The sequence below is a fragment of the Larimichthys crocea genome, chromosome IX, assembly GCF_000972845.2.
Source record: "Larimichthys crocea isolate SSNF chromosome IX, L_crocea_2.0, whole genome shotgun sequence".
Lineage (NCBI taxonomy): Eukaryota > Metazoa > Chordata > Actinopteri > Sciaenidae > Larimichthys > Larimichthys crocea.
In genome coordinates, this window is record NC_040019.1 from 7,887,046 (window position 1) to 7,911,939 (window position 24,894).

A 24,894-nucleotide genomic window follows, 5' to 3' on the forward strand; every position below is an offset into this window, starting at 1 on the left:
TGAAAAGCAACTGCTTGGATGTCTTTAAAAAGGACTAACTATATCACGTGAAACCCGAGAGATTTGCACAATATCAGAAATCCAACTACTCCTCTGCTGTTCATGTAGATCTGCGAGAGCATTTTGCTTGTCGCCTACAAACTTGGAAATGTATCATGTCGCCCTCTGGTGGTTGCAAGCAAACATCAGACCACAGTATATTTTACACTCTAATATATTTTTTCATTTAATACTTGTATATACATGTATATTAGCTGTGCAATGCCAATTTCTTAAGATGAGTAAAGAGCAATACATATATTTACACTAGAGTGTAATGAACAATTATAGTCTCCCTTAAATCATACACGAGTTGGTGGATTCATACTCTGCAGGTCTGTTGAGTTTAACACTCACATCATCAAGAAGCCCTGACACTGATGGCTGTAGTGAATAACACTGCAGCATGTGACCACTGTCAGACAGGGACATAGCAGAGCAAGTGCAGCGAGGTCGTTGGTCTTTGTACAAACAAATGCATTAAACAATACCACAGTGATGGAAAACAGGAAGAGGAAGAGGATATGAAGCAAATACATCACTAAGAGGAAGCAGCAAGGTGTGTCAGAAACACTTGAAAACTATAAAAGAAAACCGCCTGAACTGCAAACTGCTGAGAGGAAGAAGGCTGGTGTTTGGTGTCTTGATTCATTACAGGAGCGACGTTTGATGAGCCATCACCACCTCACAGTTTCAGCTCACATATCCTCTGGGTTTAACAACTACAAGTCTTCAACGTATCGCCAATAGTTAATATAGATAGTATTTCAGTATTCAAAATATTTTCCCCAAGGATAATTGTTATTCATAACAGTTTTAGCTTTCTTCTGGTCTTAATCCTCTTCCTGTTAGGGATGGGATTTGATAAGATTGTATTGATACCAATGCCATTATCGAGTCCATGTATTCATCAGATTCTTTATTGATTCCTGATCAATTTCCTGCGTGGAATAGAAAAGTAAAAGTAAATATTTTATTATCTCTGAGTCTGAGTCAAAAGATATGCATGTGCGAGGTGTGCAAGAGCGCCAATGTAACCAATGTTTCATTTGGAACAGTCCATTTAATTATTCAAAGAGAAAATGTGCCTGCCTGTGTGGCAATAATGTTATTATAATATAGGATATTTACCTTGCGGAAATGGATGTGCTGCTTGATTGAGAAGCAGAGGTGCTCGTGCAAGTGTCAAATACATGGCATTCCTGGAATTTAATTTTTCATTGGTGTGATGGTCAGAAAAATATGTTGGCATCAATAAAAAAGAATAGATAAGCTCGGACGCATATGATTTTGACAGAGAATTTGGAACCAGTTCTCGATTTCCATCCCTGATTAGCGTAATTAGTGTTAATTAGTGTTAATAAAGTAAAATAAATGGCTGTTGATAGAATAGCTGCAGTTCCTCTTCATCCCAGAGGGAATTACTTAAATCAGTTAGATTGATTTAATGAGTTAGATTGATTTAATCAGTTAGACTGATGTGTCTTGTGGCTTTTACAAACATTTCTCAGATATCGGTCAGTCGTCAGCATATACATGTATTATTCAAATATTTAACAGGGCATTAGGGTATTCTCATGAACCATATGATGTTCAATGTAAATACCATGGAGTAAAAGACCAATAGCCATAATTCATTAATGTCTCAGTAAAGCTCTGACACAGTTCACTGTGTAACAGAGGTTAGTTTTATTGATAATCTCCTTCCTGTGAGTTGCTGTGCCACTAGCTATAACTAAATCTTTTGTAATCCATATAGAAAGGTCAGTAGGAGCCCTTAATATAAACGAGTAGTTGATCCTCTGTGGCATTAGATAATACATTACTCCAAATGACAGCCCTGGATTTAGAGGTTACCTCTAACCACTCACTGCCTCAGTGTTGCTGAGACAATAATGTAGAAAAATAATCAATGTAAGGACATTAGAAATCAGTGCACTGTGAAGGTTACTAGTCATTTAACATTTGTCCTCTGGTAGGTATGGCAATTTACCCATATCTATCACATGTGCATGGAGCTGACTAAAGCTTGATAAAGTGAGGACATCTTTACCCATGTCAAAGAAAAGAGAGCCAAGGTCATACTTGAACTGCTAAGGAAAGGATGCCAATTCGAGTTGAGTGTTGTGTCAGTACTGCTAATACATGGTCGTAGCAATGTGATGTAATACATTTTTGTATATGTATGATTTTGGTGCAATTTTAAAGTGATACTTTATTAATTCCTGAAGGGAAATTGTGTTAGGGCTGCCAGCCATCTTGCTCGCGCCAACCATTTCTTAAGAAAAATGCAGTTACAGGCAAAGACAATCACAAACACATATGACATTCTACAGTGGATTGGTTTACATGTGTTCTTTTTTGTTGGAACACATTACAGGAGAGAGATGTTGGTGGCGGTCGTGGTGAGGGGGGGCTTCCCAATTTCCGATAGGTCAGGGCCATCCCCATGCCAATCAATAGGACACCTGCTATCAAAGATCCAAATATGTAGACATCCTCCATGTCTTCTAGGGACAGAGCTCCCAGGCAGACGACGTTCCACTTGCTCCAAGAGTCCATCACGTACCCAGCAGCAAAAGTCCCGTCAGGACATGTCGGTTCTCCCGGACAGCAGCAAAAGTCCCGTCAGGACATGTCGGTTCTCCCGGACAAGCATTCCTTCGTGAAAAAATAGTATCAATAGCGTTGAGGGACCTGCTGATCAGTTCCATAATTTAGGATTTGAGAGACTTCACCGCAGAAAGAGAGAAGAAAATGTGACTGCTTCCGGCGAGAGCTCCGAGAGAAGAGCTTGTTGTTTCATAAGTTATAAATATAAATACGTTTCAAAATGAATGTGAAAGCAAATAGTCTAATTTTGTAAATCACAGCGTGCACGTTGAAAACTCTTTAAAGGCAGGGAAATAAGTCAAATGTAAAATTAGTTAACTATATGGTCAGGTCTAACTATATGGGGTATAAGGTTTAACTATATGGTCTATATGTGTAAAGAATATTTTCAGTGCCATAGTAGTTAAATAAATCCTGTGTAAACCCTGTAACATTAGATAACTATAGCAACATGATAGACTTTTGAAAGAGTCTGTGGATCAAAAGCTCTTACTGAATGTCTCCACTCATTAAGATCAACTGAACTCAAAGATGTATGACTTGAATGCTAATTCCTTTACTTATAGACTCAATAACTTTGAATGTATTTGGACCAAAAAATGTATGAATTTCCCCACCGGATCCTTTTTTTTTTTTTTCCTGGATTGAGAGGGGTCTGTTACAGCAGACCATTAAGTAGAAACTCTGGAAAATACTAACTGTAAACAAATAACTGTACAAACCATCTTTTGGTGTCTAGTGGTAGTCTGGCAGACTGTAACCTAATGTGCAATTTATATGCAACACATATTTGGATACGCTCAGGGTCGCCTATTTTAATCAAAGCGGTTTGCCATTAGAATATGGTATGTAATAATGGATGCTTTTGTTACATTAACATAAGTCTACTGCTTTGTCAATTATCTAAGCAGATATTAAATACTGCTTACATTAAACATTAAATAAAGTAAAATAAAAAAGTGTGCTGCACTTCAGTATTCACAATTACCCATAGTGGCCTCTTGAAGATCCAATATTGCAATTTAAAAGCACTGACACAATGGGTACTGATTAGCCCTGAGGGGGGGGGCTTTATTATTCACTGAGGATGACAAGTTTCCCTTTGTCTTTTCATGTCATAATGAAGTCCTTGAGAATGATGACCTTGATAAACATTTATGTTAATTTCCTTCTTTCCATTTTAACCTTAAAGATTTTTTGTTGGAGAGTTTCTCAGAGATCAATTCGTCTTATCTTATCCACACCTTTCTCACAGATGCACACAAAAAGATTTTCTTGAATCTATTCTCTAGACCGCCGCATGTCTTTAAACCCCTTAAGGACACACTAATTCTCAAGTATAAGCTGTTTTCTTGAAACGTATTTTGCAGGATGCATTTGTCCTTTTCACAGCTCAGTGGGAGTGACAGAGGTGACAGACCATTTTGACAGTAATTGGATGGTTGATTGTTGTAGTGGACTTACCTCGGGCAAAAGAAGCAAACACATGGCACGCTCATTCACTATTCTAGCCTGACTACAACAACTGACATTAGTATGCGTCACTGTTTGGCTACCTGTGTTTTCATCCCACATAGCTGTGATGCACCACTTGACATTAATAACCTGTAAACTGTTCCACACAGCGACAGTTGTGTTACCATTGATTCTCGCATCCTCCACAAGTGTCCTCCAGGCAATGGAAAAGTCATACAAAGTGGTAATACACCGTTCTGCCTTGTGACCACATTATCACAATATTTACTATGCTTGTGTATTCACAAGTGGTACAATCCCTTAAAGCTGTAATAGCTGTAATAATACACTCTCTGTATGAATAATGGAATGCATTACACCACAAATGACCTCAGAAAAACAAAAACACCTCTCAAAGAGTCAACAAACGTAGTTGATTGCATCCGATTGGGCTTTCAAACAACAACGAATTCACCTCATGTACATGCTTCCCATGGAAATATTTCAGATTTCCTTTTCTGATGAAGTATACAGAATTACTGAAAGCTCCCTTTGTCTTAGCCACATATAGAAAACAGTTGAGCCTTGTATCCATGATGCTATATGGCCTTGACACGAATCAGCTGGTCATCACAGTCATGTAGGAAATGATTGAATTTCACACAATATAGAAAACAAACCAATTAACGCACAAAGAAAAGAAACAAACTACTATCTGCCTCCATGTGTTACTGTGTCTGAATCCCTTATAGTGAAGCTAACTGGTTGGAAACTGGTGTATGTTGATAGGTCTGTTAAGTGCAGTGACCTAGAAGTGCAAAGGCTTATCCTCCTCCATCTTGCTAGATACTATCTAGACTTTACAGAAAAAGCTAATTTTGCAAGTCACTGCATCTCCTGCGCTGGCTTAAACTGGCATAACCCTGGCCAGGTGCTATGACCATCAAACAAAGAGGCCACATTTAAATGTAGGAAATGAAAATCTTAAAGGCAAGAGGAGGTGCTGGAGCTGTCTGCTCAGTTGTGCATGAGATGATAATATTGGGAGTGCTTTTCTCAAGATTGCCCTCACACAAGGATGAGCAGTGAACAAGTCCGACACTATGTAAAAGGTTTGGTGCTTTGGTGCTTTACAAAACCACGAGAGTTCACTTTGCAATTCTCAGAGCACCGAGAGGGAAGCAGCGACACCTGGGCTGCATCAATTTCTCACCTCCGACATCATCAGCTGTGACATGTGGTGCTCACATACAAATATGCCACGGGCAGTGGATATTACACACACAGAAATCTGTGCTTATGAAAACACTATTTGCCTTGATTCATTAGGGGAAGCTGCAACGGTGCAGCATGTTTCTAGTGAAGCACATTTTGTTCGCAAAAGTATTTACAAGAATTCACACGTGACAGTTTGTACCTGAAAATTCTTTTATATGATCAAACTCTGACCTTTCCACACAAACAAACAAAGAGACACATGCACACACACATACCACACACTGATTTGATCGATGCATTGTGCTATATGAGAGCTGTGTGTGATGGGTAGCCAGCAGGGGGATGGGTTAATGTGCTGCTGCTCGCCTTCCATCTGCTTTTCTGTGTATTCTCATTTTCTCTCAAGGACTGAGAGCAGCAGCCCACTGTTGCTACATAGTGAGAAGGCGTTTCCATCTACCTTGAGGATTAGAGAAACAGTCACCAACCATTTCCGTTTAAACCCTGATGGATTTTTCACCAGGAGTTTTACATGCTGCACAGCTTCAATCTACTATCAATCTACTATAAACACAGAGGTGCACTGGAGAGGAAACTGAGCTTCACTCTCTGAATAAGGTAAAGTACTGTAACATTTTGTGTATATATTCACTTGGTTGATGGGAACCTCTTTCTTTATTTGTTGCTATTATCAACAATATGAAGCAAACTTTTTAAACAGTTTTCAAGAATGTGTCTAATCTTATAATTGTCTAGAGCTGCTTGAAACAATTCATTTGTGGTTCACAAACTCTTACTACTTGTTTTGGAAGAGAATCCTTCCTAAATGCATTTGCTCATGATTTTACATATTCTTTATTCCTATCAGCTCTTGACTAACTACAATAAACTTTCTCCAATCATATAATTATACAGTAATGTTGATCGTGTTGTTAGAGGTGGGCTTGACCACCTGATGACCTTACCCTTTGCTTCGCATCCTCTTTTAGAGATGATTTGTATATATTTAATTATCAACTATGGAGCGTAACTTCAATTAAAACCCTTGTTATAAAAGGAGCTCTTACAAACACACTTGTTGATTCGAACAAAACTCTGTGCAAAGCTTACCTATACATTTGTCATTTGCAAAAATATTTACAGTTTCATAATTTAGTTTTGAAAAGCTTTTAATGCATTTTAATATCGATTAAATAAAGTAGAAAACATTTAAAACATATTATTAATTAAAATATCATTATATAATAGAATTTAAAACAGTACACGAAGCAGACTGGGCATGCTCTTCTCTACCAAAGCTTATTCGTCATCATCGATCCATTTGCTTTCCACGAACTTTAAATTAGCAATTTCTGAATGAACATGGATATTTAATGTCCCCATCCCAGTAATGAAATGTTCATAAAATATGGTAATGATACATCTGGTGTGAACACAGTCACTCTAAATCAGGTATGGACTTTGTGATAGATTAGCCTTTCACAAAAGACAATGCCTTGATGTGTAATAAGGGGAAGTAAGAGGTGACTGAGAGTTTCTCTGACGCACAAGGCTTTACTGAGCACAGCAAGAGCTCTATGGACTGCATGCGCATGCGTGCTTCACCCAATGTGTCGTAATATAGAGGTCTATGCTTTTGTATTCAGTCTTTGCACTATGTTATGAGTCACATTCACTAGTGCTCTGGTGGACAAAGTAAAGTACCATCACTTGGATTACACACTGCGACTCAACAGCGGAAACATGTTCTTGTTCTCAAACAAATTATTGATGTGTTACATGACAAGATGTTTTACAGCATGTATTGAAATGGATGTGGCAGCAAGCCTGCACCGGCATGTTACTCCTTTCTATAATGCAGATTACAGGCAGACAGGAAGTAGGTTTACATAAGGTAATAAATGCTGTAAACATAACGTGACGTGTGCAGTCTTGATTCCATTACATTAACAAAACAAAAAAATCCTCCTATAATTACTGCTGAAGCTGAGCAATGACCACATGCAATAGCATGTCCATACAGCCATTTTCATTAGAAATGATTGCTGTGCTGTAAATATATTTATCAAATTACAAAACTGATACACTTCTATACAACATGCCTGTCTCACTGCAATCTATTTTTAAATACCATTTTGCCTCATTAGAGTTGAATTTCTGGCTCCTACTGAAAATGTACATTGTGGATGCCCTAAGAACGACCTCATAAAAACCCAGTCCACTAAAAAAATAAAACCAGTTCAATAACTCTGAGTGAGGATCTCCTTTATGATCAGAAAGGCCACGGCAGCTTCACCGCTCTTCAACTCTTATCGTGATTAATACGTGGCCAACCGATTTTACAGTTCACACAAGCGTTAATAATTGATATTAAAAGGTACCGACCATCATAATCCTTCTGAATCTATAAAATGGAAGATGCAAAGGATATGCACATTCACTCTTAAGTCAGCAGATAAAGTGAACTGGAAGACTTTGAGGGGTCATTTCGGTCTAGAGAAACGTGGAGAAAGTTAATATGAGGAAAAGAATACTTGTCCCATACCAATCTCAAACAATTCCTAACCAAACCTAACCTTTGCAAAGAAGATAGTGTGCTAAAAGCATGATTTTTTTTTCTCTTTGAATTATAAAATTTCAACAACTGAAAAGATTCAAGAGGAGCTAAAAAGTGCCATGTGGCTAAAGATGCATAAAACTCAGTTACTTGACTAAAATTAAACTCTGTACACACAAACAGAGAAATAAACATATTCTTAACAACATTTATAAATCTCCATTATCAAACTACATGAGCCTCCTTCCCACAGATGGATGTAGACTCACCCTTAATCATCTAAGATCACTAAGACGAATAAAATTCAATAAAATATTGACATGAAGGAACTGAATAAAGATGCATGGTTACGGACACCAGCTGTATGCTGCTGCATGTTATTTTTATATTTGTGTCTACAGACATTGACAGAGATGAAGATTGGCTTTCCCGCTGGGACATGCTGTACACAAAGATAGATTCTGATAGACAGACGCTGACATCTGTGTGTGTGTGTGGTTGTCACAGAAATGGATGTGGAGCACGGATTCTATCGGCAGGTGGATGTTCATGACCACGCTCACTACATCGTTGCCTTCTTTGTTTTGGTGATCGGAACAGTAGGTGTTACTGGGAACACCTTGGTCATCTATGCTTTTTTCTGGTAAGTGTTGGGGTTATGGTAAATAATGTGCTTGTTTGTCATCTTAACTCTGAAGCTCTTGCTATAACCAGGAGTTTTGTGTTGTGTTTTGTCTCTTGTCTAAATATTAACCTCTTCTGATTAGCTGACCAACCACAGGGGACAAGTTGTAGCCTATCTGGACAGTGGGTCTGGGTGGGCTGTGCTGGGCTGCGGGCAGTGACCTTAAAGTTGTGGCATCACAACCATATTGAAGTCCTGACAGCTCTTTTAATGGCAGAATTTATGAATATGGGGAAACCAAAGGGACTAATGCCAAAAAAACATCTAACATTTTGATTGAAATTACTTGCAACAGTAACTAGACATCTAAATGAATCTAAATACTATCTGACAGACAAATTCCCAGAAGAGGAGGATTACACAGGCCCATCCTTTAGCATGACAGCAGGTTAATCAGTCAGCAACAGCATGACCTACATTTGACACTGCAACAAGCCTCTTTTTTTAATCACATTTCTGAGAAGTCAAGAAGTGCACAGTGCTCTACTGTTCAAGTTTTGTTAGAACTCCAAAACAAGCAAGTTCACAGAGGCTGTTTGCCTGGGGACTGTTCCAGTAATGAGACAACATCACACGTTAAATGCTCTCTTTAATGCCATATTACCAGAGGTGGAAGAAGTCATCAGATCTTAAAGGTCCGCCTTGTAAAAATAGCAGTATCTCACTGTAAAAACACTTTCTCACAAGTAAAAGTCCTGCATTCAAAAATCTCTGTGGAGTAAAAGTGCAGAAGTATTATCAACAAAATGTTCAACTGATGCTTCTTTTAAGTATTTTACATAGTGTACTGTTGGGTAGTTTAATCTATAAAATTAATTTTATCATAATTATCGTTCTGTATGTAAAATCAAAACAATAATCTAAAATAACTAGTAACTATAGCTGTCAAACAAATGTAATGGTTTAAGTTTAAGTACAATATTTCCCACTAAAATATAGTGGTCAGTACTTGAGTAAATGTAATTAGTTATATTTACGCCACTGTATATTACAATATCAAATCATTTGTTAGATATATAATAGAGTTGATTATATAACCCTGCACAGAGTGTGCTGCAGTGCTTGGCAGAGATTTAGAGCTCTGAACTGGGGAAACTGTGTGTTCTTGCATTGGGAAGCGCAGGCAGAGAGAGGTCTTCACAGCAGCCTGCAGGCATCCAGTATCTCAGTGATTTTCTAACAGTACTGGATAAATCAATGCATAAATTCAATAATTCAGTCAGCTACTTCCTTATTTCCATTGAATCAACACTGTGCTACCACCTAAATCACATAAAGCTTAATAACTATTATGTGCCCCACTCTACACTGACATCAGACAATTCAACTAGATTTTCAACTGGCTGAATAACAAGTCTGTATTGTATAATGTAGATTTTCACACATGGTGTTAAAAGATAGCTGGTGTGATTCATGTGTAATGATGTTGTGTCTGACACCGCTGGGAGCAAGACTTTGGTATTTATTTCTGGATGACAGAGAGAATACATGTGGTTCAGCAGAGTTGACCACCATTAAACCTTTAGAAAGATTCACATATGCAGATTGTATTCTAGCACAACATTTCAGGCAAATCTATATGGATAAATGACTAAATAAATAAATTAACACATGTATCAAATATATAGGAGAAGTCTGTAATGATCCTATTTTATAAACTAAACTGTAACCCTGAAATAAAAAATAATACAAAAAACAACAAAAATGAGTATATAGACAGTGGCTACTCCTGGGTATATAGTGGTGTGTCCACTGAATGCACCGAAGAACCATGTGTTAGATAACATCCTGAGCCTGACATGTTTTCTGCATTAAGGTCTAATCTCCAGTGTTACACGTCTATATCTTTAAATGTCTCACCACTCGATTTTTCCAGTCACTCTTGGTCAGTACACACATACACAAATACACTCTACCGTCTTGTCCTTGTGCAAGGTTTCCTCTTTGAGGCCTTTATGTAGTTAGTAAACAAAGCAGGGCAAGGAGGTCAATGCCCGAAAGGTGTCAATGATAAGTGGAGTTATGGCATTATATGAATTCTGTTCTAAGATTTACAAGGAAATATCATTATGTTCATTCAGCTGAATCAAATATTCATCCCTATACACCATTTATGTCACAGTAGATAAGTATAATGTAATGAATGTGAGTTTAAATTGCTCACTGACACAGTTTACACTGACTATTTGCAGATGAAAGTCATCAAAAGCTGCTAGAAATAGTGAATATTCTAAAGTCTGCATTTACATTGCATTACATTTACACATACTGACAAGTCCTCCACACAGCCCGACATTCTGGGGGCTTGTTTCAGTATAACAAAGCCTTTAGCTATGATTTACACACTATATTGCCAAAAGGCAATCTGAAGTATATTTGTGTGCAGTGAGCTGCAGCATGCTGAAACAACTTTATTAGGTGTACACAATTATTATTTCAACATGGCCACCTGTGGCTGGTTGCAGTCTTTCGAAAAGTAGCCCTCTGGGCCTAACATGGGTCGCTAGTTCAATAAAAAAACAAAGGCATTGGGTTGTTCTTCTGTTATTTGTAGGAGACACAAAGATGCTTTGAAAGGTTACAGAAATCAATTTTTTGCATTTACTTTGCACCCTGACTCATGCCAATAACCAAATTATGTCAATACTACTTAGAGTTTTTGAATATCCCCTGTAAGCCAGGGGCATCCACACTTCTTTTAAAGAGCCAATGTGCCATTTGACAATGTGAAGATGCCCGGGGGCCAATGATAACATTTTAAAAATTGAGGAATGAACAATAAAAGTTACATACAAATGAACTGTTCTATAACAATTTTATTTTCATTGTCACATTTTTTTTTTAAATGGCAATCAATGGCCAAATCTAAGCCAATCAGGCATGAACCGTCTAAAAAACAATTCTGTTCTGATAACACAGAATAAATTGTACGCAATACGTTAAACTTGCATGAAGTTGATACAAATCTTAACCTCATGTTCATTTTAAACATGACTTATTATGAATAATGCAAAGTCTGTTAACATTTAAGTTTAAAAACATATCACTCTTGCTCTTGTCTTTCACAAGATCATTCAGAAAGTAATATTTTGTGTCACATCTATATATATATAAATATAATCCTAGCTGACCATAAATAATATATTATAAAAATTAAGCTTCAGGCCATGCGGGCCATGATTGGCCCCCGGGCCGTACTTAGGACATCCCTGCTGTAGGCCCTCTAACAATGCATCTTAAATCAAATGGTTGTGGACATCAGCAAGAAAACTGCTCATTATCGTTGCCAAAATGAGTCAACAAGGGAGTGCACTGGACAGTCCATTGGTATTAAATGTATACATGTGTTGTCCGTTAGTTAATATTAGTGTGTTTACTTCTGATCTTGTGATTCCTCCTCTTAAGAGAGAGTAAAAGCATTAGAATGACAGCATTATTGAAAGTGAGTTGTTAGTCGTGCCATTGTTACCGATTTCCATTCCCTTGCTTGGGACGTGGACAAAAGCTTTGATGGTTGTGGATTCCAGAGGCACTGAATGGATATTGTATTGACCAGGGTATGAATTGCTTCCCTCTACATGTGTACACCACTCTAGGATAAGTTTCTTGTTGTAATGAAACCTCCAATGTGTATGATTATTTGAACACGACAAAATAATTGTTATTGTGTTGGAAGTCCATGTTTCAGCTGTAGATCTGCAGCTGTCTGTGTTACTTAATCTATTATTAAACTATTTTGTAAGCAACATATTGTTTTGTTCTATAAGATACTGAGTGCTTTGGAATTGAGAATTTTTAATCATGTGTTTCAGCAACAAGAAGCTACGAACTCCGCCCAACTACTTCATTGTGAACCTGGCAGTCAGTGACTTCCTCATGGCAATTACACAGTCTCCCATCTTCTTTGTTAACTCCCTTTACAAGGGATGGATTTTTGGTGAAACAGGTATTTTTTCACATTCCCCATGTAATATTTTAAGTGTGTTTTTATTGAATTATGCATATGCATATTATTTTAGAATCAGTGATTGTTGTTAATATGTTTAGTCGTGATAAATGCATGTACAATACATACAATAATAGCTTATAGTTGTTTTTTTCAGTCATATTACTTATCTCATAGTTTTCCAGTTAGAAGAAGAAACTTGCTGAAATGTTTTCTTCTTTCCTTTTTCTCCACAGGCTGTAAAATGTACGCCTTCTGTGGAGCTTTATTTGGAATCACTTCCATGATCAACCTTCTAGCCATCTCTATTGACCGATACGTTGTCATCACCAAGCCTCTGCAGGCTATACAGTGGACGTCCAAGAGACGCACCTGCCTCATTATCACACTGGTCTGGCTGTACTCACTAGCCTGGAGCCTTGCACCACTATTGGGATGGAGTAAGTGACTTAATTTAGCTATACTCTTTTTATACATTTAGACCCTTTACACCTTCGTCTCATCCATTTTTTCATTTTTATCTCAAGGTTCGTACATACCAGAGGGCCTGATGACTTCATGCACATGGGACTATGTGACATCTACTCCTGCCAATAAAAGTTACACTTTGATGTTATGCTGCTTTGTATTCTTCATTCCTCTGGGCATTATATCCTACTGTTATCTGTGCATGTTCCTGGCGATCCGCCATGCAAGCAGGTGAATGAATTAACACAGATGAATATGTTGCACATCGATGCATTTTTTCTTTACTCTTTTATATAATGCTTCTGTAGGACTATCTATTGCTATTGAAAGCTTTTATTTTTATGTAAATTTACTAACAACAGTTAAACAAATTCAGTTGGACTATAAAGATCAAGTGATGTGTGACTGGAAATGTTGAATGTTATATGTGGCTTTAGATATCTATCGTTTTAGCTATATAGAAATAGTATAGTTGAACAACTACTTATGTCTAAACTGAGTGTTCGAGTACTTATGCCCATCACTAGTTCACATGCCATTTTTGTCTCTCCACAAGTAGCTTTCAATGCACATCTGTAGATTTGACATATTTAATTTCAGGGGACAATTTTAAGCTCAAATCACCAAGTAACTATAGAATTAACCTTTAGTAATGACCTCACAGGAAACATAACCTTTAATTAGAAGGAAAGTTTTGCCTCCTGTAAGGTTAGCATCGTTTCTCATTTGTGGAGAAGGTACAAGTGTAATCTCAACTTCAGTCCTGTGATGGTTAACATTCTGTAGGGCATGACCTTTAAAAGTAGTTGCTTTGCTTCTAATCATCCTAGTCTCTTTGCCTGCTCTGTCCAATTATAACTACATATTATATATTATATTTTATCTTCCATGCTGGTGATGGGTTTGCTATCTCTCAGGAGGTTCTAATCCTCTTAATCCTGCCTCGGAGTAGGAATAAGTAAAATCAGATGTACCCTGCATTGTTGCCTGCTTGCCCTGTTTGTCCGTTGTCTGTTTTGCCCTACTGTATTCAATTTTCGTCCTACATTCCCTGTCCAAACAAAGACTCTAACTACTGGATTTTTATTGTAGGGACAAAATCAACTAAACAAAAGCACCTTTACCGTACAAAACACTCTGTATGCTAGGAAGACTCTGTCTGTCTTACCCACTACCCAATTGAAACACACATACCTACAATTATCATCAGTGACAGAGTGATAAGCGTGCTACTCAAACACATCCCTTGCTCTTACAGTCCAATGAATTGCATAATACACTGCCTGTCTGTAAGGACTGCATTAAATATTCTAGTCAATTTAGTCCCTGAATAGATGATGTGTTGGATGAAATTTCTTTTCTCCCTGCTCAAACAGAGATGTGGTGAAGTTGGGGTCTCAGGTGAGGAAGTCGAGCCTGATCCAGCAGCAGTCCATTGCTACTGAATGGAAGCTGGCCAAGATCGCCTTCGTGGTTATCATAGTGTTTGTGCTTTCCTGGTCGCCCTATGCATGCGTCACCCTCATCGCCTGGGCTGGGTAAATATACCACATGACAAGGGTTCTTTATGACCACTAATTTATTTGAATAGTCTAACTGCTTTTGTTGTGTACAGACAGCATGGTAGACGCTGGTAGAAAACATAAAAAATATAGGATGCTTGCTTGCACTGTAATTCATTTCAGACATTAACCATGAACCATATTCTACCTCTTGTAGAATATGATTATACTTGTATGTGAAATGCTATGCAATAGGGTCAGACGTTAGTAACAGTATTGCCACAGTTGTACTCTTTACAAATGCTTTACTCCTTGCAGATATGGAAGCATCCTCAACCCTTATTCCAAAGCAGTCCCTGCAGTTATAGCAAAGGCTTCGGCCATCTACAATCCCTTTATCTACGCCATCATTCACTCGAAATATAGGTGAGTGCAGTCATACAACTAATCAGTAACCTAAACTTGAAACAGAATGAATAAGTTTTGCTGAGAGATCATCATTTATCAACAGGGACACCCTGGCAGAAAAGGTTCCCTGTTTACACTTCCTATCCCAGGCATCCAGGAGGGACTGCATGTCAGTGTCACACAGCGACTCCTCCTTCAGGGACTCAGTGCTGAGCAGACAGTCATCAGTCTCCAAAGCCAACTTTCACAGAGTTTCCTCCATGTCTACAACAGACACAGTAAGTGGAGCTTTTTTTGCTTTGAGGTCCATCGTGTAAGATTCTATCTATTAGACAGAATCTTACACAATGGACTCAGAAATCTCAGAATTGCCTTTACACAGACTTTAAATTCTTTTCATAGGAACTGTATAAATTCAGATTGCTTTTCTAATTGCCACATTGTCTGGCCCAAGAGAGGCTGTAAAAAAGGAATAAATAAAAAAGCCCTCAAGGAACAGCTTCACAATTCAGGAGACCTGCTCAGCAATGGCAGATAGACATATGATGATGAATAAACATTATACTCATTTCCTTGAATGGATATTCACTGCTGGGTTTGCTAGATGTGTCTACATCTTGAAAATAATAAGTCATAGAGTCACATTGGTAAATTCTTACCTTGATTTACATATGAATGTGCATATCTCTCATAGCAGCTGTGGAGTGATGTGGAGCTGGACCCTATCGACCATCGTCTGAGATCCAGCTATTCCCTTGGAGGTCTGAGGGACAAAGAGTACAACTCATTGGCTAAACAAACAAATAAAATGGGAAGCCAAAGTCAGGAACAGGTAAGGTAGGTCCTCATTATTACATTAGTTGATTTTAGACTCAAATAATATTTAAGTAAAAAAAAATATATAAAGGAATAACATGTCACCACAATCATGTATTCAGAAAAAGACCTATGTCATGTCCATTACTTCTGTACTTTATTTCAATTCTGTTTTAGACTTCCATCCCAGAGCGAGGCCCAATGAAAAGATGTGACCACAACATATCGCCTGAGTCTTTTCACACAATAATGAGGAGAGAGGAGGAGAATCCTCAAACTTGGAAAAAAGAAAAGCAAGAATACAAACAAGAAAGAGAGAGTGAACAGAAAGAGGAACAGCATGTACAGAAGGAGATAGAAGAGAAAGAGGTCCTCATTCAGCCAGACACTCTGGAAAATATTGTATGTCTGCACACCGATGCAATCATCACACCTGGCTCAACAAAAAGCCCTGTGAACCACCGTTATTGTGAGGAACAACAAAGCACACAAAACATAAAGAAAGATCTGCTGCTCAATTTACAGTCTTTGGACAGTTTTGATCAACTATCCGAGTCTGTTCCAGGAAGCTAAATGTTAAATCTGTTTATTTATCTATGTGGTTATGTGTTTACTGTGACACATGGGAGCAGACAAGTTTGCTGAGATCATTTAAAGCAGCTGCTCAACTGTTTCACCATGCAGTGCAACTAAACTACGCACAAAAAGTATGGAAATTAGTGTTTGGTAGATTATTTCTTTGTTTCTTTGTAACAATGCTTCTTGGCAATAAATCTTACACCACTGGAAAGCCTTTTTATTTCCCTTTTAAATGCTGCCTCATTTGTAAGGAACATGCCTTTGTGGGATGAGCAGCAGAGCTGAATATGTGGTTTGTGCCCATGAAAAATTTGCCAAATCTTCTCCGACAATGCCAAACAGCTTTTCTGTTGTGGCTGTGACAACATTTAAAAGGGAAATAAACAGGCTTTCCAATGGTGTAAGATCTATTGCAAAGAAGCATTGTTACAACAAAGAAATAATCTACCAAACACAAATTTTCTTACTTAGTACTTTAAATACGATTTTGTGCATTTGTACAAATTTGTTCATTTATTTTTTATTTATATTCTTATATGCACTTTAGATCTAGATCGTACTGTTTATATTATATATTTTATATATTATTATTTGCAGAAAATTCCTACCATGAGCAAGCAATGGCGATGGTAGCAACAAACAGAAACCTAGAGCGGTACTCATTGGTCATTGGTGGGCAGACATCTGCTGTGACTGGTTGAACTAGTTCTTAGAGATAGTTTAGGAGGATCTGTTAGCAGAATAAAGTATGTTTCATTAGTGTTTAATCATCTGAATATAACAATTGTTGTTTTTATAACCTTGGAATAAGCCCTTTAGAGAGAGTGGGTTCTCTTACACGTCCACCATGTTGCACCACCATGTTTCTACTGAACAGAACATTACTTCAAGTTTTTGCAAAATAGAAACAATTATTTAAAAAATACCAATCATATTTAGTATCAGTGTGTTACAAAGAGACCAAAGAGTGTTTTTTAAAGAGGTTTCCTGTGTATTTTGTGAGGAAGCTGATTTCACAGAAGTGTTTAGTTTGTAACTAAGTCCAGTTACTAGCCTTGCTCATTTACATTATCACTGAGAAGATCTGGTTACTATTTAATGTGAATGTCATGTCTAGGATGCACTATTAGCATGATTAAGTCTATAATTAAATGAGTTATTGTACGACTCATTATGATGTACTGTGTATGACACCGTGTCATTATGTGCTGTATCATGAGTTCAGGCACTTTAGTAGTCATGCATTACAACACAATGACGACATTCATTCACTTCAGTTACTTTGGAAATGTGAAACATATTTGATCACAAGTCATAGAGATACTTGACACCCTTATGTAACATATACCATCACCTGTTATGATCAGTCTGAGTTTATAAAGTTTATAAAACAAAGTACTGCTGCATGTTTGGTGCCTTTTACCTCTGACCATCTGAAGCACCAGCATGGTCAAGTCTGAAGTCAAAATATGAACCTGTTGCATGAATGATTCAATCAGCGGAGGCTGCTACACTACATCATGCATCGTTTTTACTCATATACGTGTGTAATTACATGGTACAGTTGCCTCAAAAGCTGGGGATATTTATCTCGAGCGACAATAAAAGTTTGTTTTCGTCCTTCAGATTCAAACACCCATAAATCCCCCTTTTGAACAGTCTTTGAACTTCAATTTCAGGATTTCCTTAGGAGATTATGTAAAGATGATCCAGAGGTATGTATAACAGCCTCACGTAAAACACTACACACTTCGCTGGTTTAATAAGTATTGCACAGGAAGATTTTGCTGCTGGGCTTCCCATCAGTTTATAAGCAGATATTGACATGACATTACATTACATTGCATTTAGCAGACGCTTTTAGCCAAAGCGACTTACAGAGGAGGACATAAGCTGAAACGTATATGTAGCTGAAAGAAAACCTAGCAGACCGAAGCAGCAGAATGCAAACTGCAGTTATTGGTAATCTGCAGAGCAGGCCGTGCATTTTACCATGTAAAAATCAATCCGTGTATGTTTACTCAAATAAATATCACACTGCAAAAAAGGGATGCGCTGAAATAGGCAGTCATGTGATTTCCTTAAGAAAGTCAGTTTAAAGTGTGAAACAGCACTGTGATTAAAATGTTTAACAATGCTGACACCCTGTGCGGTCTGAGGGATTAAGGGCGTTTTGTCAATCAAATAAGTACGTAGCTTTTTTTTTATCTGCATACAATTTAAACTTTGTGTACAGACATATCATCTAATAGATGGAGCATAAAGATGTTCTCCTACAGCTGGCAAACTTCTTACGAAGTAGACCAGACCAGCTGTTGGAACATTAGAGACTGCAAACATTATTTTTTATTTGTTTTAATTATCAGTTAATCTGTCGATTACTTCCTTTTGTCTATAAACTAGTAAAATTTTAATTTTTTTTTACATTTTTTCCCCATTGTCCAAATTCTTACGTTTAAATAGCTCAAAGCAGGAACAGATTTTTGCCAAACAAAGATTATTTAGATATTAAAATGCTGCAGATTCATATTTTGTCAATTGACTTATCAGTTAAACGTCTATTATACTGGGTAGCAAAAATGTGCTCAAAACTTTCAACTGTAGTCTGTTCATTTTAGTTTTTATTTTTTGTTCCCTACCTCTGAAAATATTGACCTGATGGTGGTGCTAGAGGACAGGTCGAAGGAACCACAGATATCAACAAGTTATGTGAAAATTTAATCTTACTTTTTAAAAATTTTGTTGATTATATCTGGACATTCTGAGTCATATATTGTTGCTTATTTTAAGTGTGACAAGTCATGAGTTGGTGACAGCTCAGTGAGGTTACAAAAACTTGAGAAATTAGTTTATTAAGAGTGTTTTGTTTGTTTGTTCTGATGGTCAGAACTTTTCAGTCACAGTTTTATCCTCATTGCTTCACTGAGTTGGCTTTGGCGTGAAAACCTTAGCCTGTGGTGTGATGACAGCACGATAAGTGAAGTGAAGATATCCATGTATGAACCTGCCTGCTTGCAGAGGAGGGCAGGATTAACAGCACACTCCCTGCCCTGAGGCCATAAAATGTGCAGTGGCTTACAATCAACAGAAAGCATGTACTTTCTTTGCTGCCCACTAGAGAGCAACACCATGCCACTAAAATTGTGTTGAACATAGAGACCCACTTCACTTCCATATCACTGTAATGAAAAATAACTAATAAAAATATATAACGGTGCCAAAAGCTTTACAGGGAAGGATATAACATTTTATGTGATCTTAGGATCAGATAAAGAGACATTTAAGAGAGGCTTCTGAATATATATCATGCAGGAAGGTTTCAGTGAACAGGTGGCATAAGCGTGTGATTTAGAGGACTTCTAGAGGCTATAATTTGTGAAAAAGGGCCCATTTAAGAGCTTACATAGCTACATAGTGATTGAGGTGCACTCAGCCGTTATATAAGTGACACAGACATTAGCATTAAGATGGCTCTGGGTTGTGGAAATCACTGCTGATTATACTGTGCAAAAAACACAAAAATATGTCTTTGTTAGTGTACTTTAATGTACCTTTCCTTTGTTTTATATGTTCATGCATAATCAGGAAAGCTTATATTTTTCATACAAACCAAGCACTTACTTCTAGCTGCATTCTTGTGCAAAAAAAAGTCACAACTTGGCGAAAATGTACAAGCTCAATCTAATCAAAAAATCAATAGGCTAACTAATGGTGCACACGCTGTAAGCATGTGTACCCTTTGCTCGGCTAGCTCAGCCTGGGAAGTGATCTGTTTTTGTGTTTATACTATGATAATACACAGTGCAGCAATATATGGACTATGGTCCAATGAGAGAAGTGGCTCATGTACCAATCAGAAAGGATGACACCGAGAATAACAACTTTATAAAAAGATGGAGCAGACAGTGCTCCGGGCCCTGATCCAGTGGAGCTTTCGAGTGAAGAAGATCAGACCCACAGCTGTTATTTACTTAGAAGTAAAGAAGTGGAGGACAACTCTTCCTTTAATGTCCTTCCATTGAAATCAATGGCATATAAGCTAACCATCAATGCTAGTGTGAAATTTCCAATTGACGAACTTTCAGACAGGTTGTGATCTGGTCACTTCTCTGCATATTGTGGCCAGGTTTTATCATTTGTCTAGCGACTAACGTTAGCCCTAAACTGCTCAAGTTGCAGTTAACGTTAGCGAACACCTGAGGTGTTTGCTGCACTACAACTAGGGCTGGGTATCGGTACTCGATACTTTTCAGGTATCGACCGAAACAACCCAGTACCAAGTAGTATCATAACTGGGCCTGTCAAACGATACCTGCAATTGGTTCTTTTTGTACCCAGATCAAGAAAAAAACTATTGTTTCTATGGTTTTGCTCGCAGCCAATCACCGCAAGCACTCTTCGATTCAATACGCCGTGTGATTGATCCACCAATAGTTTGTATGGTGGTAAAGCGGGTTCAAGCCGTGCAGAGTTGGCTGGTTATCATTACGAGATGCCGGTGACATTTACGCAACCGATTTGCTTGCTTTTCACATGATTAATATTGAATCAAGCTGAAAAAAAGTATCGAATGAAGTACTCAGTTGGTATTGGTATTGTGTTAAGGGTACTGGTATCGAAATGTTTTAAAGGATACCCAGCCCTAACTACAGCTCAGCAACTCACTTTACCAAAAATAAAGTTGGTAAAAAAAAAAAATCATAATAAAGATAGGAACAGCCCTATAAAAAGATTATAAATGATAGTGATAATGTTGTTGAACAGTTTGTGATAGCTCAGCTTAGCTTAGCTTAGCTACCACTGATGGTTAGCTTCCATTGAAATCAATGGAATGTAAGCTAACCATCAATGCTAACGTGTGAAATTTCTAATTGACCAACTTTCAGACAGGTGGTGATCTGGTCCCTTCTCTGCATATTGTGGCCAGGTTTTATCATTTGTCTTGCGATTAACGTTAGCCCTAAACTGCTCAAGTTGGAGTCAACGTTAGCGAACACCTGGGGTGTTTGCTGTACTCACCAACTCACTTTACCAAAAAATCTGTAAAAGTCTGTAAAAAAAAAAAAAAATCATAATAAAGATAGGAACAGCCCTATAAAATGATAGTGATAATGTTGTTGAACAGTTTGTGATAGCTTAGCTTATCTAGCTACCACTGATGGTTAGCTTCTATTGAAATCAATGGAATGTGAGCTAACCATCAATGCTAACGTGTGAAATTTACAAACTAGAAGAGGGGGCAGGGTTTACTGACTTTCAGATAGGTAGTGATTTAGTCCCTTATTTGCATATTATGGCATTTATCTTGCGATTAACGTTAGCCCTAAACTGCTCAAGTTACAGTTAACGTTAGCGAACACCTGGGGTGTTTGCTGTACTACAACTCACCAACTCACTTTACCAAAAAATAAAGTCTGTAAAAAAAAAAAAAATCATAATAAAGATAGGAACAGCCCTATAAAATGATTATAAAATGATAGTGATAATGTTGTTGAACAGTTTGTGATAGCTTAGCTTAGCTTAGCTACCACTGATGGTTAACTTCCATTGAAATCAATGGAATGGAAGCTAACCATCAATACTAACGTGTGAAATTTACAAACTACAGAGGGGGCAGGGTTTACTGACTTTCAGACAGGTAGTGATTTAGTCCCTTATTTGCATATTATGGCATTTGCCTTGCATTTAACGATAGCCCTAAACTGCTCAAGTTGCAGTTAACGTTAGCGAACACCTGGGGTGTTTGCTGTACTACAACTCACCAACTCACTTTACCAAAAAATAAAGTCTGTAAAAAAAAAAAAATCAGAATAAAGATAGCAACAGCCCATAAAAAGATTATAAAATGATAGTAATAATGTTGTTGAACAGTTTGGATAGCTTAGCTTAGCTACTATTGATGGTTAGCTTCCATTGAAATCAATGGAATGGAAGCTAACCATCAATGCTAACATGTGAAATTTACAAACTACAGAGGGGGCAGGGTTTACTGACTTTCAGATAGGTAGTGATTTAGTCCCTTATTTGCATATTATGGCATTTTGCCTTGACATTTAACGTTAGCCCAAACTCGCAAGTTACAGTTAACAACTAGAACAACTCCCTGTACTGTTGTGCACCTGTGGCACGTGATGACTGACTGATGAGTGAGTGAGCGGTGGTGAGTGAGTGAACCCTCCTACCGGCAGCCAGATGGGCTGGCTTATATGCGAGATTTTCAGTTCCGCTCAGTCAGTTGGACTTCGAAAACTGAGAACAGACGACTAAGTCACGCTCCTCTCTGTCTGAACACCAGACCCGGCATCACAAGGCAAGTGTGAGTTACAGCACATCTGAGAAAAAAATCTCTTTACATGAACGCGACAGCGACAAAGAGTTAGTGCTCGTGTGTTATACGTTATCATTTTATGTTGTCAGTTAGAAAATGTGCCATTTAAACAAACACAAGTCTAACCATTTGTTTTTACCACGCTTGGCTTTCAACAGGTTACACAGTAATAAAAATAAATAAAAACATCAGAAAACTGGTAATAATGTCAGACATTGCTTTATGTCCACACCACTGAGGCCAACCAAATTTAAAGTTGAGTTCCGTGAGAAAAACCAGCCGTGGATATGAACAGACGTCCTCCAAAATAACATGCATGAGAGGGACCCTGGGCTCAAGCTAAGGCGTTATTTAGAGTATTACCCATAGAGGTTACATTAAATTTATGACTAGACTGAACAACACAGTGAGGTTAAGTCCACATTGAGTGGTTACCTATAAGAATGTGTCACATGTTTCAGGAGCACAGGGGGTAACTGTTCAAAACCTAACATGTTAATCCAGCCTGTGTACAAAAAGTGTCCTATAAAGTCAGGTTGGAACAAGTTTGTCTCACTTGACAACTGCCAAGCATATAACGTCACCTTTTACTGTCAAAATGCTTTTTTTAATTTAAGCTTGAAGAGGGTGTAGTCAGACAGAAACCGCAACATATTTGTGTCATTTATTCAGAAAAGCGTTATTTCAAATAATTGAGAAATAATCCGCAGATCTGTGAACGCTACTTTGTGAAAACAAACTCCACTCTGTGGTCCAATGTCCTGAAATGATGTCACCAGGGAACATGTCTCCTGAAACGTTGTGAAATGAGGATGACGTCTCTAAAGAGGCAATCATACACTCGGGATAGAAGAGGATGTTTCTTGCCAGTAGATTAAGAAACGTGACTGACACGGCCGGAGTTTGACACATGCAGTGGAAAAGGGACAGCCGTGGCCAAATGAACTTTTATTCAGTTTTCTACTGTGAGGAAGTTTAGTGTGAACCAACCATGACTAGGGAGCAACCAAAAGCTGACATTCAATTCAGTATCAGATTATTCAGCTATGCTCAGGAACATATAAACGTCTGGACTGTAGATAACTCGCTCCCTATTGTGCTGTGCTGAAAGGGCTTTGTTTTTAATTTTGTAGTGCATTAATATTACCAGGAACTGACAGATAAGGTGTCGACATAAAGAATTATTGCTAAAACTGGCTCAGAGTCGTGTTGATGTAGGCGCTGCTGATGAACATGCTTGTGCAGAGCTGTTGGGACCACTCAAGGTGTGGCGTCTTCTCATGTCTATGCATGATATCATTAGGGATTGCACAACAAGCGGGACATGAGATGAGCCTCATGTTTGTTCTCTCCATATTAGGAGAACGAAATGATACCGACATGTGAGTCTGGTGTGACTTGAGCGTGATCCAAGTTTCTGCATCGACATTTATGTACCTTTTTTTATACGAGATGTCCCAGTTGGCTTTGAATATCAATACTGGAAGATCTGGTGGAACAACTGACATTGTTGTAACGGAGCAATCCAATGCTGTGGATTCCTCCAGGGATCTTCTCTAGCCACGACTTTGGCTCAAAGATCTTTGCATAAAACTTATGGTATGTGTATCTATGTGTGTCTTGTGTCCCCCGAGCGTTTCAGACTTTAGTGATATGGTAAACAAAGCTCGCAACAGTGTGAAATGATGTCATTGAGTTCCTTATGTTGAGGTTATGATCGATGCTTTCATACTTTTTTTTAAACGCATTTTAATTGCGTGTGCCTGCATTGGGTTATTGATAAACTGACGCAGACAAAGCCTCTCGTGTAAAAATACAGAAAACTGAAGCTTTTGCAGGAAGAAAGTGTAAAAAAAAATAAACAATGGAACAAAACATTTGACCTTGCAAAGAGGTTAGGACTGATCAGGAGTGGAGTGTGATGATATGATATGTTAAGACAGACAAACCTCAGGGTGTGAAGTGAAGCTATGTGGAAGTGCCATAAAACTGCAGTCCTTGAATGTCTATGAGGATGGCTCCAGAAGTGACTCTTTACAGTCTGGTAAAAAACAGTTTTGGTCTCTATAGTTAAGTTCCCCATTCATGATAACTGTACTTAGGGTGAATTTTTGTTTTAACTCACCCGTTCAAATGAATAAAGCTTAAAGTTATGCATAATTAACGCCTGGCTCTTGATTGATAGGTAGGTGGTTTGCTGAACACATGGGCGTCATTTAGCTCATGTCAGGTTGCTTTATACGTCAGTGCTCTTTTTATGCTTAAACTTAGCATGTGTTC

At 37.9% G+C, this 24,894-nt stretch overlaps 2 protein-coding genes across 4 annotated transcripts in view; one reads left to right on the plus strand and one right to left on the minus strand.

The window, feature by feature from the left end:
• Positions 1-24,894, minus strand: part of gdnfa (glial cell derived neurotrophic factor a) — a 64,165-nt gene that overhangs the window by 20,873 nt on the left and 18,398 nt on the right. For all 3 annotated transcript variants that reach the window (XM_027282064.1, XM_027282065.1, XM_027282063.1), the window contains exon 2: positions 15,551-15,654. The gene's annotated coding sequence lies outside the window, so the exon portion shown is untranslated. The remainder of the gene's footprint in view (positions 1-15,550; positions 15,655-24,894) is intronic.
• Positions 5,842-16,429, plus strand: opn4xa (opsin 4xa). The gene is made up of 10 exons (XM_010738092.3): positions 5,842-5,943; positions 8,390-8,525; positions 12,380-12,513; positions 12,750-12,953; positions 13,041-13,212; positions 14,358-14,519; positions 14,802-14,909; positions 14,995-15,169; positions 15,586-15,723; positions 15,885-16,429. The coding sequence occupies exons 2-10, from the start codon at positions 8,392-8,394 to the stop codon at positions 16,278-16,280; spliced, it is 1,623 nt and encodes a 540-aa protein (XP_010736394.3). The 5' UTR covers positions 5,842-5,943; positions 8,390-8,391; the 3' UTR covers positions 16,281-16,429.

Coding starts and splice junctions, on each gene's coding strand:
- opn4xa (XM_010738092.3), top strand. CDS start 8,392: ATGGATGTGGAGCACGGATTCTATCGGCAGGTGGATGTTCATGACCAC. Junction 12,954..13,040: donor TGCACCACTATTGGGATGGA/GTAAGTGACTTA, acceptor TTTTATCTCAAG/GTTCGTACATACCAGAGGGC. Junction 15,724..15,884: donor GAAGCCAAAGTCAGGAACAG/GTAAGGTAGGTC, acceptor ATTCTGTTTTAG/ACTTCCATCCCAGAGCGAGG.